The sequence below is a fragment of the Dermatophagoides farinae genome, chromosome 2 (assembly GCF_024713945.1).
Source record: "Dermatophagoides farinae isolate YC_2012a chromosome 2, ASM2471394v1, whole genome shotgun sequence".
Taxonomy (NCBI): Eukaryota; Metazoa; Arthropoda; class Arachnida; order Sarcoptiformes; family Pyroglyphidae; genus Dermatophagoides; species Dermatophagoides farinae.
In genome coordinates, this window is record NC_134678.1 from 7479877 (window position 1) to 7497217 (window position 17341).

The 17341-nt window shown below is 29.9% G+C and overlaps 7 protein-coding genes across 10 annotated transcripts; 3 read left to right on the top strand and 4 right to left on the bottom strand.

Annotated features, from left to right (window-relative positions):
* Nucleotides 1-101: 101 nt before the first annotated feature.
* Nucleotides 102-1931, top strand: LOC124500095 (uncharacterized). The gene is made up of 2 exons (XM_047064133.2): nt 102-1303; nt 1372-1931. The coding sequence occupies exons 1-2, from the start codon at nt 178-180 to the stop codon at nt 1929-1931; spliced, it is 1686 nt and encodes a 561-aa protein (XP_046920089.2). The 5' UTR covers nt 102-177.
* A 167-nt stretch (nt 1932-2098) lies between these two features.
* LOC124498994 (uncharacterized) lies at nt 2099-5551 on the bottom strand. The gene has a single exon (XM_075735579.1). It carries the CDS (start codon nt 5256-5258, stop codon nt 2139-2141), a length of 3120 nt encoding a protein of 1039 aa, XP_075591694.1. The 5' UTR covers nt 5259-5551; the 3' UTR covers nt 2099-2138.
* Nucleotides 5552-5571: 20 nt separating this feature from the next.
* mRpL49 (mitochondrial ribosomal protein L49) lies at nt 5572-6678 on the bottom strand. Its single transcript, XM_047064134.2, has one exon. It carries the CDS (start codon nt 6541-6543, stop codon nt 5668-5670), a length of 876 nt encoding a protein of 291 aa, XP_046920090.2. The 5' UTR covers nt 6544-6678; the 3' UTR covers nt 5572-5667.
* Nucleotides 6679-6853: 175 nt separating this feature from the next.
* On the top strand, nt 6854-11581 carry DCP2 (decapping mRNA 2). 2 transcript variants are annotated; one of them, XR_012832508.1, is made up of 3 exons: nt 6854-8871; nt 8939-11021; nt 11083-11581. XR_012832508.1 is itself a non-coding variant. In XM_047063811.2 (2 exons), the coding sequence occupies exons 1-2, from the start codon at nt 7486-7488 to the stop codon at nt 10469-10471; spliced, it is 2919 nt and encodes a 972-aa protein (XP_046919767.2). In that variant the 5' UTR covers nt 6875-7485; the 3' UTR covers nt 10472-11581. The 2 variants fall into 2 exon arrangements, 1 of the variants encoding a protein (XP_046919767.2); XM_047063811.2 differs by having other exon boundaries at nt 6875-8871; nt 8939-11581.
* LOC124499792 (glucose-6-phosphate exchanger SLC37A2) lies at nt 11452-13474 on the bottom strand. Of its 2 annotated transcripts, XM_047063761.2 has the most exons (3): nt 13066-13466; nt 12204-13001; nt 11452-12137 (listed from the first exon to the last, which is right to left on the bottom strand). In XM_047063761.2, exons 2-3 carry the CDS (start codon nt 12925-12927, stop codon nt 11650-11652), a joined length of 1212 nt encoding a protein of 403 aa, XP_046919717.2. In that variant the 5' UTR covers nt 12928-13001; nt 13066-13466; the 3' UTR covers nt 11452-11649. The 2 variants fall into 2 exon arrangements, with proteins under 2 accessions (XP_046919717.2, XP_075591697.1); XM_075735582.1 differs by having other exon boundaries at nt 12204-13474.
* Nucleotides 13475-13692: 218 nt separating this feature from the next.
* Nucleotides 13693-15915, top strand: LOC124499805 (delta-sarcoglycan). Of its 2 annotated transcripts, none has more exons than XM_075735583.1 (5): nt 13693-13807; nt 13965-14781; nt 14858-15278; nt 15345-15541; nt 15624-15915. In XM_075735583.1, the coding sequence occupies exons 2-5, from the start codon at nt 14197-14199 to the stop codon at nt 15852-15854; spliced, it is 1434 nt and encodes a 477-aa protein (XP_075591698.1). In that variant the 5' UTR covers nt 13693-13807; nt 13965-14196; the 3' UTR covers nt 15855-15915. The 2 variants fall into 2 exon arrangements, with proteins under 2 accessions (XP_075591698.1, XP_046919736.2); XM_047063780.2 differs by having other exon boundaries at nt 13754-13807; nt 14133-14781.
* RfC38 (replication factor C subunit RfC38) lies at nt 15852-17159 on the bottom strand. The gene has a single exon (XM_047063781.2). It carries the CDS (start codon nt 17023-17025, stop codon nt 15916-15918), a length of 1110 nt encoding a protein of 369 aa, XP_046919737.2. The 5' UTR covers nt 17026-17159; the 3' UTR covers nt 15852-15915.
* Nucleotides 17160-17341: the final 182 nt, after the last annotated feature.

Below are 17341 nucleotides of genomic sequence, written 5' to 3' on the forward strand. Positions count from 1 at the left end.
AACTGAAAAAAACAAATCGAAATCGAAATTCATCACCAACACACACACACTGTTGTGTTGTATCAGGTTATTCCACCCTATTATGATTGACATTTGATCCATTTATATTAATAATAATTAGTGGCACTAAATTCAAATAATCAATCGATTGATTTGATTGAAAAAAAAGAAAACAGAATGTTACGTCATAAATCAACACCATGTTTATTAGAATTGGCTAAATCATCAACAACAACAACAATGACGACAACAGCGGCAGCATCAGCAGCAGCAATGAATCAAATAAATTACCATCGTCATCGTGGTAATGATCTTCAAGATCGTTATCATTATCTACAAGAACAACATCAACAATTAAAACGTGAAACAAATGATGCACGTGATCAAATAAGAAAATTAAATACACGATTATCACGTTTATTGATGGAAAAGAAACGTTTATTGAAAAATGTTAAATCTGAACATGAAATAATGATTGAAGAACAAATGTTTGAATTAGAACAACAATTACGACAAAAAGAACAACAAAATGAACGACTTCGTGAACGTCTTAAATTAATGTATCATACGACAATCGTTGGTGATCATCATCAACGGCTCAAATCATCACCATTGCCAGCGAAATCGATTCGTGCCACAAGTGCCTATTCAAATGTTCGTTCACGTACAGATTCTGGTTTAGGTTTCTATTTTCGTCCATTAAATCTTAACCAATCATCATCGGCATCGAAGATGGCCCAATCTTCTAGACGTTCTCGTTCACAAACGGATCGTTCAGTAAAATTTCAGGAACCACCAGTAGAAAAAATTTCTGAAAATTTTTCCACTAATAATGAAGAAATATCATTAAAAACTGCCATAATATTGATACAGGAAGCAAAAGCTGAAATTATACGATTAGAATCAATTATTGAACAACAGCAACGAATAATTGATTCATTTAATCAAAATGATTCAATAATTACCAATGATCCAGAATCCATGATGATTATGACTACGACGACGACGACGACAACAACAACTCAAACAGCAACAACAGCGGCAACATCATCTCCGAATAGTGATGGTAATGATAATCAAACTATCGATTCATTGTGGTTGAAATATCAAAAAATTGTAAATAATAAAGAACATTTTCAACGTATTTCGTTGGAATGTCAACAGCTTTTCGAACGATTATATTCAGCATTGAAACAGGAACGACAAAAATGTGATCAATATCGTGTTCGATTACGACAGCAGCAGGTGGAACAAGAGATGTCGATGGCCGAATCATCCACCATATATCAACAACAATCATCAGGTATGATGCTGTAGAAAACAAGAAAAAAAAATTTTCATTAAAAATTTTTATAATTCGTGAATACTTAGCGATCATATCGATGGAAAAGGATAAAATTATTGAAACATTACGAAAAGAAAATTTAATTCTACAAAATTCATTGAAACAATGTATGGATCAATGTATTTCGATTCCAAATAATGATGATGACATGAAATCGGTGAATGTAAATCAACAACAAATGTCCATATCGATTAATGAACAAATTCAACAAATATGGTATGATAAACGAAATCGATATGAAAAACAGATTATTGAATTGAATGAAAAAATTGATGAATTAAACAATGATCTTTATCGACAACAACGTAACAATGAATCATTGAGGATACGATATGAAAATCTAGAACAATTGAATGAAAATGATCAGCTTAAAATTGTACATTTAGAGGAAAAAATTTCCAGATTAACAGAGATTTTATTTCGTGATTTGGATAATAATAAAATTATTGATGATGATGATGGTAGACAAAATAAATTGAATCATCATCATGATACGACATTTATGAATGGATCCACTAAAACACGTGATGATTACGATGATGATGATGTTGATGGTGTTGACATTATTCATGATTCGAAATTATGATGATGATAATGGAAATTCAAGCTCAATTTTTTTTTGTTTATTTTAAATATATTCAAATTTATTCAAGTGTAATAATTTAAAAAAAAATAAATGAAACAATTAATTAATTAATTAATTAATAATATAATATAATATAAAAAAGATTCACGATACACACAGAAAAATGAAATGAAATGAAAAAATAATTCAATTTTTTTTATACAAAATTTAAATGACTGATGATGAATTTTCAAATTCCATTAAATCATCATCATTGTTATTATTATTATCATCACCACAATTGGAAGCATTCTGTACAATAGCTACAAAGCTATAATCATTATTATTATCATGATGATTATTCAACATATCCATATAATAAAAATCATTTGGAAATATTCCATTGATTAATTGATATTGTTGTACAATTGTTTCAGTGACATTGTCATCATCATCACCATCATTGTCAATAATGTTGATATTGTTATCTTCATGAAATTCATCATCATCATCATCGATAATATCGTCATCATCATAATAATCACCATCATTTGAATCACCATCAATATCATCGCCATCATCATCATCATTATTATCGTCGTCATCATCGTCTTCATTATCATCATCATTTTCAATTTCATCATCACCGATATTATCATCATTATCGTTGATTATTGATGATATTATTATTGAATTTCCAACAATTGAGCCATTCATATCAATAAATGGTTCAATTGTATCATTTGTTCGTGATTGTTGTCGTTGTTGTTGTAGTTCAACATCATATGGTGCACAAACACTGCCATCATCATAAACAACGCATTGATTTTGGCTATAATGATCAAGATAATTGTCCATTATCGATAACGTATCGATTGTATTATTATTATTATTTTGACAATTATGATTTGCTGTTGCATGATTTTCTGAATTTCGAATCGAATCAGATTCGAATGGTAATGATGACCGTTGTAGTGGTGGCGTTGGTGTTGGTGTTGATGGTGATGGCGCCAAATCTGTCGAAATTGATGATGAATGATTATTGTCAGGATTTGAATCTGACCAAACATCATTACTATTATTATTATGATGATCAAATAGATTATCCAATAATCCTTGATCAGATAACATTGATAGAAATGTTTGTATTAAATCATCATAATCATGTGTACGACGATGAACATCCATTGCATAACGTTCAAGTATATTTTTTTCCTCCACACATTCATGTTGACAACGTAATATTTGATGATTTAATGTATACATTAATCGATTAATGTCCTGTAATATTGTTGTTGATTGTTTTGAATTCAATTCATCAGTTGCCTTTAAATTATTATTCGGTAATGATGATGATAATGGTTGCTTAGAATTGAGACCAATTTCTTTAATAATTGAATCAATTAATTGAATTTCTTCTTTATGATGATCTTTTGATTTTTTTCTTTTTTTCTTTCTAGTTTTTAATCGAAATTTTCTTTTCAAATTTTTTCGTCGTAAATTTTTCCATTTTTGATCATCATTATCATTATCAATGGTTTCATATTCAGATTCTGATTCATTTTTAGTAGAATCCTCCTCTTTTGGCTGTTCTGTGGTTGTGGTCATATCAATTGAAACGATAATTTTCTTAATAATATCTTGCATTATTTCGGTTATTTCATCATCAGAATTTTCACTATCATCAAGATTTGCTGTTGTTGAATAATCATCATCATCGTCGTCATCGTCATCATCATCATCATCATCACTATCAAGTATCGGATTATTATGACCATTATTTTTATCAAATTTACAGATGATAAATTTTGTACATTCTTTAGATTTATTATTATTATCGTCATCATAATCATTATGATGAGTATTGTATGAAGAGCTAGCTTCGGAAGCTGTATCGGTGGTTGTGCTACCACCACTACCATCACCATCACCACCAACACCATCATCATCATTGACGATGAATTTCAATGAATCGGTAGTCAGTTTTATTTGGCTTTTTAGTGGATTTTCTGGTAGAAATGTTGTCGTTGTTGTTGAATTCGGTGGTATTCCATTCACGGTATCAATAGAATTTTGATAATCAAAATTGGAATAATAATTATGTTCATAACGCATTTGTATAGTACGATGATATTCCATTAGATGAATAGTTTTAAATAATGATAAACGATTAAATTCCATTGTGTTTAATAATCGTTGTCGACATTGATATCTATTCGGTATGACAGCCATTAGATTATAACGTATATCACCAGCTACCACTGATCCGGCCGATGTTTCAATACGTTGTCTAACTAGACGACGAAATTTTTCCGTCCATGATTCAGTCAAAGGATCAATTCGACCATGATCGATTGGACGTTCTTTTAGGCCATCCAATTCAATTAAATGACCATTAATCGGTACAAATGATACAAAATGAAATGCTTCCATTGTTGAATTGGTATTGGTACGTTGAGAAATACGTATCGTGTTCATTGTTGTATGATTATGATGTTGTTCACGTTCATTATTCAAATACAAATGTGTTGCATGAGAATTATGTGCTTTAGCTAATTCGGCAATATTTGAAATGGCTAAACCTTTATCTTCAGGTGTCATATCCATTGTATAGTCTTTAAGATATCTAAGTATTGGACCAATGTCTATTTGTTGTGAACAGTTCAATAATACCGACAATATGGCATGTGTTGCACAAGAATTTGGTACTTTTTGATGTGCAAAAAACATTTCACTTTGAAATTTTGGATCATCAATAAAATCACCGCTCAATAAACAGCTTGGTGATTGATAATTCAGGCCATTCATCACTTTTGTTGTTGTCATCGTTGTCGATGTTGTTGTTGTTGTTGTTGTCGTCGCCGCCGCCGTTGTCGTCAGATGTGAAATTGATTGTATTGTTGTTGTCGAAGCCATTGATGGCATAATAATTGAATTTCCACGACTACAACGATTTCGACGTTCTTCAATTACATTGAATAAAAATATAAAACCATAAACATGATCCATATTATCGAATGATGATTGTAAATCATATATTTCTTCGACTTCAACACCAAGACAGCCAAAATCACGAATCAACAATGTGAATAATCCAGGATCCGATTCCAATTCTAACCAATTTTCGGCCAATTGATTCAATTTTGATATACCAGGATTTTCATTCAAATTCATCGTTTGTTGCTGTTGATTATTATTATTATTATGATTATTAGTGACAGCCATTTTCATCGTTGTCGATAATGAAGATGATTGTAATTTTGATTCAACAACGCCACCACCATCATCATCATTATTAATTATGGCTTCATTAAATGTGGACATTGTTGAATCAATCATTATCATCATCGATTATCGTTGTTGTTGTTGTTGTTGCCACATGTGCAAACATTTGAAATTGAATCAAATTTTTTTTTTAACTCAATAATGCTCAACGTTAAGCTACATTACGATTATTATTATCAGGAAATTAGTCACAATTTTGACAATAATTATTATTGATGATTGATGATTTATATTCACGTCTTCATATTTTCAATAAACAAAAAAAAATGTAAAATTTTCATAAAACTTAAAATCAAAACAACAAAAGCCATTATATTGGTTGGTCACGTGACCACTGTTATCATCATCGATCAAATATCGCGATACAATCGATCAATTTATTTTGAAAATTTTTATTTTTTATTTTAAATCTAATGATGATGATGACGAATAAATTTTTTTTATTACAAAACTCAAATTTCATCAATTTTAATCAAAAACCTTTTTGTCGAAAAAATTCTGTCAGTCCTTCGACAAAATCACCTTTGAATTGTACGGAACCCAACACTTCATTTACACCAGACATAACATGATCAAGATTATAATGTTCACGAATGAATTGTCGACAATCATGTTCAAATTGCCAGATATTACCTTGAATTTGATTTACTTTTGTAATGGCAATAGTTTTTTCATTATTCTCCCATTTTATATCATCCAATCGATCCAATATATGTGTATGATATTTATTGAACATATGATCCCAACGATTTTGCCAATAACGTTTATGATCACGATCAATGACAACATAATCCAAATATATTGGATATAAACGTGAACGTGTTCGACCAATATGATATTGTTGATCTTTTGATGGTTCTTTTGGTGGAATTATCAATTCACTACCTTCACGTATTGGACCCAATGTTTGTTTTGGCATTAATCTTTCAACCCATTTCCAAATTGATCCATCTTCATCCATTATACGTTCGGTTTTAGTAAACATTCCATCGTCTTCATTTCCTTCAAATACTTGACTAAATGGTTTTGATTCTGGATCACATTCCATATGTATTTGATTAGAAATTTCTTTCTCCATTTTCATTCTTGTTAATTCGACAATTTCATCATCCGTTGGCCGAATATATGGTTCATTAGCCCATGATGGACCTTTTAAAAATTGACTATCATCATAACGATATTCAACATTGATAGGTTTTAATTTGATTGTTTTATCATAATTTTTTGTGGCAAAATTTCGATTTGTTGTTGATTTTTGTATCGATGAACAGATTATAAAGCGATATAACAGCGATGAATTGATGATCGATTTTTGCAACATACGATGACTTGTTTGAAGGAGCAACATTTTGTTTTTCTTTCAAATTCAAAATTATCTGTTTCGATTCAAATTATTATTATCATCAAGAAGAAAAGATTTAATTTTTTAATCCATATTTTCCATGCATTCCATAAAATTCGATAGTAATGAACGAAATTATCGTTATATTCGTTCATCATTACAATCGTTTTATTTATAATCCATTTAAATGACTATACACTGCACTATAGTATACAAATGTGTGCTATATAGCGTAGAATGGCAGAAAAAAAAATCAATCTCATGACCTAGTAGAATCTGCTGTGCCACTACTACTACTACTACTACCATTTCTTACAACATATCCGAATTATTTGCTGTTGTTATTGTGTTTGTTGCTGCCGTGAGTCCAATTTTTATTTTTATTTTCTATAGAAGTTTTGTGTGTGTTATTTTACGATAAAGAAAAAAGAAGAACTTTTTGTGTTTTTGTCTCGATCGAAATATTATTTTTTTTTTTTTTTTTTGGTTTAAATTTCCAAATATTTGTCCGAAAAACAATTTAATATAAATAATAATAAATGGACCAGCGATTTAAACATCATCATCATTATCGTCGTCGTCGTTGTTATAAAGACGTAAATTTAGTGTGACAAAAAAAAATTTTTGTTTTTTGGTGTTATTTCTTGTCAATTTTAATTTCCCGTATATATCAGTTTGATTAGAAGAAAAAAGAAATTCCAATATTATCGACATTTCTTCGTTTTTTTTTTGTTCTTTTTTTCTCGTTTCATTGTTCACGCAACACACGCAACCAACATATACCACGTGTTTTGTAAATGTGTTGTTGTTGATTATATTTGACATTTGTATATATAATAATAATCTCCATATATATTTACATTGTTTCCTTTTATTTTCTTGTTTCAAAATCGATTGAAATTCAATAATTAAAAAAAAAAAAAAACATACACACATATAGTGTTCATCATGAGTGAATTAAATTCCAATTTACAACGATTATTTAATGCTGCCTCATCGTCGCCTATGTTGACAGCGACAAAGATGACTACGACAACAACAACGACGACAAATCATAATCCATTTGATTTTGTTACAGCTTCACTACCATCATCAACAACAAAAATAATCGAACCGATGTCAATCATATCATCATCATCATCTTCTACGCATCAAAAATCATTGTATCAATTATCATCATCATCACCAACAACAACAACAAAGCCAAATCAATTTGTAAATAATAATCACATTATTAATGGCAATATAATGGGACAGGAAACGCCACCACCATCATCATCATATTCAATGTTGTTGTCCAATAATAATGTAATTACATCACTGATGCAACAACAAAATATGAACAAAACAAATGCATTGACAAAATCATTATGGCCATCGAATGAACAATCGATTCTTGATAAACACCAATCATCATCATCATCAACACCGCCAATTTCGAATGATTTATTTACACTATTTCAACCGAATCGAACAATGATTAATGATCAACAACAATTGTTGGGTAAAAATATTCTTCCATCATCATCATCATCATCATTAACAATGGCAACAACATTAGAATCATTGGAAAATTATTTGGTTACGACTGATGTTCATAATAATTATCATAATGGTTTGAATCGATTAACAACAACCGCAGCGACAAGTCAAGCAATTCCAATCAAAAACAATCATGATGATATGAGCCATTGTTTAAAATCATTTTTATTGAATAATGAACAACAACGAAATACAACAACAACAACAACGGAATCGATTGATGGTAGTAATAATAAAAATGGTGTTATTGATAATATTTCTTCATCATTATCATCATCAGAATCTGAATCAAGTCAATATACACCACCATCAGCATTAGTATCGGATATTATACAGGAAACGGTAACATTTGAACATACTGAAGATTTTATACGAAGTTTACAGATACCATTAGATGTATTGGATGATTTAGCATCACGTTTTGTATTGAATATGCCACAAGAAGAAAAATATGATCCAATAAGGATATGTTTTCAAATGGAGAATGCATTTTGGCATTATTTGGATTTTTGTTGTGAATGTAATTCACGATTACCAAAATTTAGATTTAAACGTTTCGCTCAAATAATGTTCACATATGTGCCACGTTTACGGCAATTTTTGGATGTTTTCGATGATGTTGTTAACCAATGGATTCAATATAAATTTTCTATACCTTGTTCCGGAGCAATAATGTTGGATGAAACAATGGATTATATATTGCTTGTACAAGGTTATGGAAGTAGAACATGGGGTTTCCCGAAAGGTAAAGTTAATCACGATGAATCTTTAATGAATTGTGCTGTTCGTGAGGTGAGTTATTTTTTTTTTAATTAATGGTGTTATATAAATGTTAATTTTGTTTTAAATTCTCCCATAGGTTTTTGAAGAAACTGGATATAATTGTATGGGAAATATATTTGAAGAACAATATTTAGAAAGAAAAATTTTTGAATCACGTTTACGTTTATATCTAATACGTAATGTTGAATTGAATTATGATTTTAAACCACAAGCACGTAACGAAATTCGTTCTATCAAATGGTTTGCATTGAAAGATTTTCCACAAAATCGACAAGGTCAACAGCAACAACAGCAGATAATGACTGTTATAAATGGTGACAATGATGGTGGTGATATTGTTATGATGCCACAGAATGCAAGTAAATTTGTATCGGTTATGCCATTCATACAGGCAATACGTAAATGGGTTGAAAATGAAAAACGAAAATTAAAATTTGCAAGAAAACGTGAACGTCGTCAACAGATGAAATTGGCTAAACAACAACAACGGAAAGCAAGTGAATCGGTGGACAATGTTGCCGGTACAAATTCCACAACAATTCCGGCTACCAATATAGGAGAAAGAGATGGTGGTTCAAATTCCAGTTCACCAACAAGTACGATTGAAGATTTGAATGATAATAAAACATTAGTAACGGTTGCAGATGATGATAGTAGTGATGATCCATTGCCAAATCAATCGACCACAGCATTTGTTGATGTTGATCTCAATACTATACTTGGCTTTCGTGAAATGTATAATTATAAAAATGATCAAAGAAATCTATTAACCAGAGAACAACGCAATCATGAACAACAACAACAACAAACATGGCAACAACAAATTTCTAATGGTGGTAGTAGTGGTGGTGGTGGTGATGGACGACAACAACAACAACAGAAATCATTACCTCAAGCTGGACATCTTGAAGATATTGAACGAGCTTTGATGGAAAATGCCTTTAATAAGAATGATAATAGTGCTTCATCATCGATTTTATTTGGATCAAAAGGTGGTTCATGTACAGAAAAATTGAACATCCTTTTTGGATTAGCTAATCAATCATCATCAAGCTCATCAAATAAAATGATCTCATTGAATAATCAACGACCATTCTCATCAATGTCTGTTAATCTATCAAATGGTAATAATAATGATAATGATATGGAATCGGCAATAAATAAGATGATTAAACCATCATTGGCACCAATTGGCACAAAACGATCATCATCTATTAGTGGTGCTGGTTATTTTGATAATCAACGAAAAAATTTTTCTGGTCAAACTGTGATCTCTACCAACAATAATAATGATAATGATAATGGTAGTCATTGCAACAACAGCAGCACAAACAATATGCCAAAGCTTCAAACCAATGAATCATCAATTGAAACAATGTTGAATGATTTGATTGTCAATACAACGAATCATCAAAATTCTAAGCTTTCAATACAGCAACAACAACAACATCAGCAATCACCGAATACCGCAACAACAACAACAACATGTCGTCGAACTGAAAAAATGAAGAATGGCCATTATAATGGCCTAGAATCGGAAACTGTTATGAGTGTACATCCAAAAATTGAACAATTATTACAACGATTGAAAACAGTTTATATGGCTTGATTATTGTTTGAAAATTTACTTCTACTTTGCTACTGTGTTTGTTTGTATTTGTGCTACCATTTTTATCATCATTTTTTTATTGTTGGCTAAATATCTTTTTTGTCATGGATATCAAATCAAAACATCCACAACAACAACAACAACAATCAAGTCTTTCATATAATTTTCTTTGTGTTATTCATTATTGTCGCCATTTTTTCTCACATCTCTTCTCTTCACATTCAATTCATGTCAAATTATTCATTGTGAAACATTTGTCCCTAATCATCATCATCATCATAATATTTACCTCAATTTGATCTGTTTTTTTTTCTTGTTTCTTCAAAAATATTCTCTGTCTCTTTGACATGTTTTGTTGCCTTTTTACAAGTTGAGAAAAACTACAAACTTTGTTTGTTTTTTTCGATTTGTATATACATCAAAGATAAAAAGAAAACAGAACCTTTTGCCTTTTGTCATCATCATCATCATCTCAACACTACTATTTCATTGTTATTACATCGATTATCAATTTTTACAGGAAAAAAACCGATAATTATAATGAATTTCGGTATGAAGAAAAAGATGATTAGATTTTGTAAAAAAAAGTTTGTTTTTTTCTTTTTCTCTAGAATTCTTTGCAATTTGGACCACATTTTTTTTCTCAAAATTTTGATTATTGGTTTTTTATCACCATGTAGTTTATAATTTTCAAAAAATCGAACAAAATTTTTTCATTTTTCACATTTATTTTGGCTACTTTAAATCGCGATCCACGATGTAAATAATATTATCCTTCTGGCATATATAAATATCATCATCATCGTCATAATTTGAAAATCTTTGTCCAAGTTACCATCATCACTGATTCACATTACAATCATTTGTATTTATTTCATGTCATCATCATCATTACCTGGATAGTTTTATAAAAATTGTAAAAAACAACAACAAATAATTTGATCCTTTCAAAACCACCACCCAAACAACAGAAAATTTAATTGAAAAAAGTTTTTATTTTTTACTATAAATTTTGTGTCCCTAAAAACTCCATTTATTTTCTCAAAAAAAACAATCAAAAAAAAAACAAAAAAAAAATAAATTTTTTTGGTCTTCGGGCCTTAAAAAAAATCCTTGTTGTTTGTGTAAATTAATCTTGACCACCACCACCTGGGCATGTAGAAAAAAATCCTAAAATATCAAATAAAATGACGAATCTCTTGATAGCCAACACGAATTAAACATAAAATGGCTATGAAATCTGCAATCATTGATAGATAAAAAATTGAATTCCATCCAAATCTATCGGCCATTGGACCGGTAATTGCCGGTCCGATAGCAGCTCCTATTGATCCAGTACCATCGATAATGGCGGAAACAGTTGCCATTGCACTTTTGGATGGCACTTTACATGCAAGATTCGCAGAAACAGCCGTCGTAATCAATGCATATGGACCATTGATGAAAAAACCGGCAATAAATTGTAATGTAAAATTCATTGCTTGTGAAATGGAGGAAAATTTTTCAAAAATAAATAAACTCGGTATAGCCAATATGAGGAAACCGATACAGATCAATCCACTTGAATTGGTTTTATCAGCTAATAAACCGGCTATTATTGATCCAACCATACCGCCAATATCGAACATGATTGATTCATATGCCGATGATGATGAACTCAAGTGATCTGTAAAGAAAAAAAAACAATCAAAATTAGAAAAAAAAATTTTTCTCATCAACAAAAGTTTTTTACCATTTTCTTCTAAAAATTTTGGTAACCAATTCAAAAATATATACGAAACAGATTTTGCAAATGCTAAACATATGGAAAATTCAATAACACCGGGTATAAGTAATGCTTTCCAGAGGCTAATCGCTTTTTCTTTGTCATTCACTTTCAAATGATGATCATCATTTTGTTGACCATTCATCATCATTGTTGTTGTCGGCGGTGGTAGTGGTGGTGATGGTGTTGACAATTTTTTCATATCTTCTTTTGTTGACGCTATTTCAACATTAATACCAATATCACTTGGTTTTGGTATTAGAAACAAAAATGTTATTAATGCCATGGCAATAGAAATACAACCAGGTACAATTAATGATAGACCCCAATTATAATCAACAAATGCACCGGCAATAGCTAGGCCAAGAATATTTCCCACGCTTGTATGAAGATTCCAGATGCCAAAAATCAATCCTTTTTTCTTTGATCCAAACCAAACACCAACAATTGCAACAACAGTTGGCCAACCAGTTGTTTGCATTATACCATTTAATGATTCCATCATAATGAAAAATGCTTCCGAATGTATTTGTAATGAATATGCTGAACCAAGTATAATACACATTAAACCACAAAGCATTAATGCACCGGTAAGAAAATATCTCATATCACTACGTTCAGCCAAATAACCGGTGAAAAACATGAATATGGCATAATTTCCCCAATATAATGCATCCATAATTGATAACATTGTTTTACCATATTGGCCATCAAATGGTTTCCAATTTTCTGTTGAATTGGCGCCAATATATAGTTTAGATTTTACTACGGACATTGGTTTTCTGGTTAGATGATATGTTGTATAAATAAGAAATGTTAAAAATAATACCATCGTACGATGTAGAAATAGTTTCCGTTTTGGATCATCACCATTAATATTATCGATAATTGTTGTCATTATCTTTTCATTTATTCGCCATTTTTTTCTTGATTGATTGATCATCGTGATTTGTTGTTGTTGTTGTTGTTGTTTTGATTTTTGATTGATTTATTATATGGATGATGAAGAAATTTTTTTTGAATAAATAAAAAAAAATCAATGATGATTTACACTGTGTAGTGAAGATGTTGCTGACAATGTATCAATTTTTTTTTTGCATTCTCATTTCCAAACATTTTAGCTTCACCAAAAAAAAAAAAAATTGAAATTGAACCGGATTAAATTGAATTGAATCAAATTAAATGGCCATCTTCTAATCTTTTTGTAACAATTTTGTATGCGACTCTTTATAGCGATTATCATCATCATCATCATCATCATTATTGATAATTGATTTTTGTTTTCAAAATTAATTTTTTTTTCCTCAATTGTAATCCAAATTCCAGTTGCAAAAAAAAAAAAAAAATAATTTCTTAATTAGTTCTTAATCAGTGGATTTTATCTGATTTTTTTTTCTTGTTTATAGATGAAACAAAAAAAAAATTTCCATCAATAAAAAAAAAATAATAATGATCAGATGATGATTTGGTTTTTTTTTTGATTTTGATTTAAAAAAAAAAGTTTTGCATGTTTATAGCACCAATGAAGGATTGTTGTTGTTGTTGATATTTTTAGAAGAATAAAAAATCAGGTTAGTTGATTTGTTGCGTTTGCGTTTATCGGATAATGGATGGTTTTTTTTTCTTGGATGAATGGAAAATGTTTGCCAAAAAAAAAAAAAAAAAAAAACACGAATGCCAACTACCGCTCACTGTGTTCGTTGAATTCGAATGTTTTCTTTTTGGTAGATTGAATCGTTGTTTGCCAACAATAACATATCTTCGATGATGATGATGATAATATGAACATGCGCTCGGTTTATTCTTCTTCATATGCAATGATTTTTTTTTCTCTAGCCATCAAATCTTGATCCAAATAACAATAATCATTTCATTGATTGATTGATTTATTAATAGTAAGGCCAATAAAATAATCAACAAGTTCACACCCAAAAATAATCATATTGATTCTGGCTTATTCATGATACATTCGATGAAAGAAAATGTCGATAATAATAATGATGATGATGATGTTGATGATCAACGTTCATCACAAAGCGTCATGATTATTGGCAACCGTCGTCATAGTCATAGTCGTAGCCATTCACATTCAAGACCATCATCTTTAATGTTTCAAAATTATCATCCATTAATTATAATGAATGATAATAATAGACAATCAATAAATCCTGGAAGACGAAGATTTACAAATGTACTTGAAACACAATTAGATCAAGATACGGAAAATGATTTTGATTATAATGGCCATAATGTTGAAAATTATGATCATCACCATCAACATGATGAACAACAACAACAATATTATGCTGAAAGTGGTTCAGAATGTCCACCAATCACCGAACATCCTGTTGTTGTTGATCAACAAATGATGTTGATGTATCCATCTGTTGATGATTATCATGCTGAATATCTTATGCAACAAGAAGTCGGTATTTATGGTTGGCGTAAAAAAATTCTATACATTTTATTAGTCATCAATATTGTTATGGTTGGCATTAATTTTGCATTAGCTTTTTGGATCGTTTCCGTTCTTGGATTCTCTACGGTAAATAAAAATTATTTGTTCATATGTTTTTTTTTGTTTGTTTTCGTTAATTTATTCGATTCTATTTACACCCTAGAATGGTATTGGTCCAGTTGATTTTGGATCACTCGATAATAATCAACCGGATAATGATCAAATAATTCGAATACATGGTTCAGCTGTATTTGAAAAATTATTATTTGCTCGTCACTTAAAATCATGGCCAAATGATGAATTTCGAATGACAACCAAGAATGGTGATATAATATTTCGATCATTATCGAATGATTCATCACAAATCAATGGAACTCGATTGATTATTTCGAATGATAAAATCCAATTGTTTACTAATCATTTTGAGGTTTATGATCGAAAAAATTCACTAATGTTTGCATTGGATTCATCATCGGATGAATCATCGAATCTATCGAGACCATCTAGATCATTGATTAATAATCAATCCGAAACGTCACTACAACAGATAACTATTCGAACGAATGCAATTAAATTTTTAAATGGTAAATCATTTTGGATTTCAATTTCAATATCATAAATTTTTTTGTTCTTTCATTGACAAATTATAGACATTAATAATCTTAATCTACCGCTATCATTACAAACACCATCAGTGATCAATACAATCAATGATGAGCTACGTTTATATTCACCACAAAGTCGTTTATTATTACGTGGACCAAAATCCATACATTTAGAATCAAAATTGGGTGATATTTCTCTGGTCACCTATGATAATTTACAATTACAATCAAATGTTGGTCGAGTAAGTTTTTTTTTGTTCAAATGAATAAATTTATCATTTCATCAAATTAACACAATGGTTATCTATGAAAAAAAATAATCAGATTACATTGGATAGTCGTGCCATTTATTTGCGAAAATTATGGACCACATCACCAACAACATTGGATGATAATAAAACATTGAATACTACCGAAAATAATTTGTTCGATGAATCATTATTATTTCCGAAACCAATCGTATATCAAGTATGTGTTTGTTCTAAATCTGGAAGATTATTTCTAACTCAAGCTGATAAACCATGTCAAGTAAAATCATATCGTGATTGTCGATGATGAGAAAAAAAATGAATTTTATTTGAAAAAAATATTAATTAAAAAAAAAATTCATTAATAATCAATCTAAATCCATTGGTTGTTCAAGATCAAAAGCAACCTTTTCAACCGTACAACGAAACATCATCATAAATTTTACACAAAACAATTCCAAATGAATAATTGGTTTGGAACCCTGTATCAAACGATGATCAATTTCTGCTGCAATCGATATAAGATTCGATTTCATTTCATCATCAAGACAGAAATCCATCAAATTACAGACCAATGTTCGTAATATAATATTCGATGGTATCAGATGTGTTTGTAGATCAAACAATATTTGTCGTATTTCGGCTACTTGTTTAACACTTTGTGTACTGGTCAATTTTTTCGACAAATCGTTCAATTTTTGTTGCCAACGAAATTGTTCCAATTTTTGTCCAGTATTATTATTTTTACGTTGTGAATTCAATTCTTGTTGAATGGCAATCGTTTGTAATAGAATAATTGCTCTACGAACATTTTGATCAGATTCATTAATAACATTATTAATCAATGATTCATTACATTCAAATTGTTCAGCATTAGAAATTGTTTGTAATACTTGGCCAAGTTCAACGGTCGATGGTGCTGAACATCGAAACATTAGACAACGTGATTTTAATGCCGGTATAATACGACTTGAATGTTCGGCCATCAATATAATTCGACATGTTTCAGCATATTTTTCCATTGTTCGACGTAATGCTTGTTGAGCTTCTTTGGTCAATGAATCAGCCTGATCAATAACAATCATTTTGAATGGATATTTTTTAATAGCCGATAGATTTGTTGCCATATTTTTGATCAATTCTTGTACGACCACACGATCATAGTAACCATTTTCACTTGGATTCACTTCTAAATGTAGATTACTTGATAAAAATGTTTGAATGACTTTTTTTCCACTTGGTGCTTCGAATATTTTTGTTTCAATTTTTAGCTTTCGTGATGTTGAACCAAATATTTCGAATAATAATGAACGAACTATGGTTCGTTTACCTGAACCACATGGACCATAGATGAAAAGATGTGGAAAATTTTCTTGGCTAATCAATTTCTTTAAACGTATAGCTTCATTTTGATGAAATTGAAATTGATCAAAACGTTCTGGCCGATATTTATCACACCAAAGTTGTTTGATGGACATCTTTTTTTTATGAAAATAATTTTAAAAATTTGAAATTTTCAATAAAACCAATTCAAAATTCGGGAATCAATATCAAGAGGCGGCAAAAATGAGTGGGAAAACAAAAATTTTTGTTATCACATCCTCTATGAATAGTACATTTTTTTTGAACATTCATTCGAAAAGAAACTCAAAATAATCGTTTTTCTTTTTTTTTTTGAAATTTAAAACAAAAAAAAAATTGTTTATCAAATTTTTACGAAAAAAAAAACAGAATCGTCCTGAACAAAGAGATAAAGAGGGTCGTTTTTTTTCTATCAATGGTTAAAGGATTCGA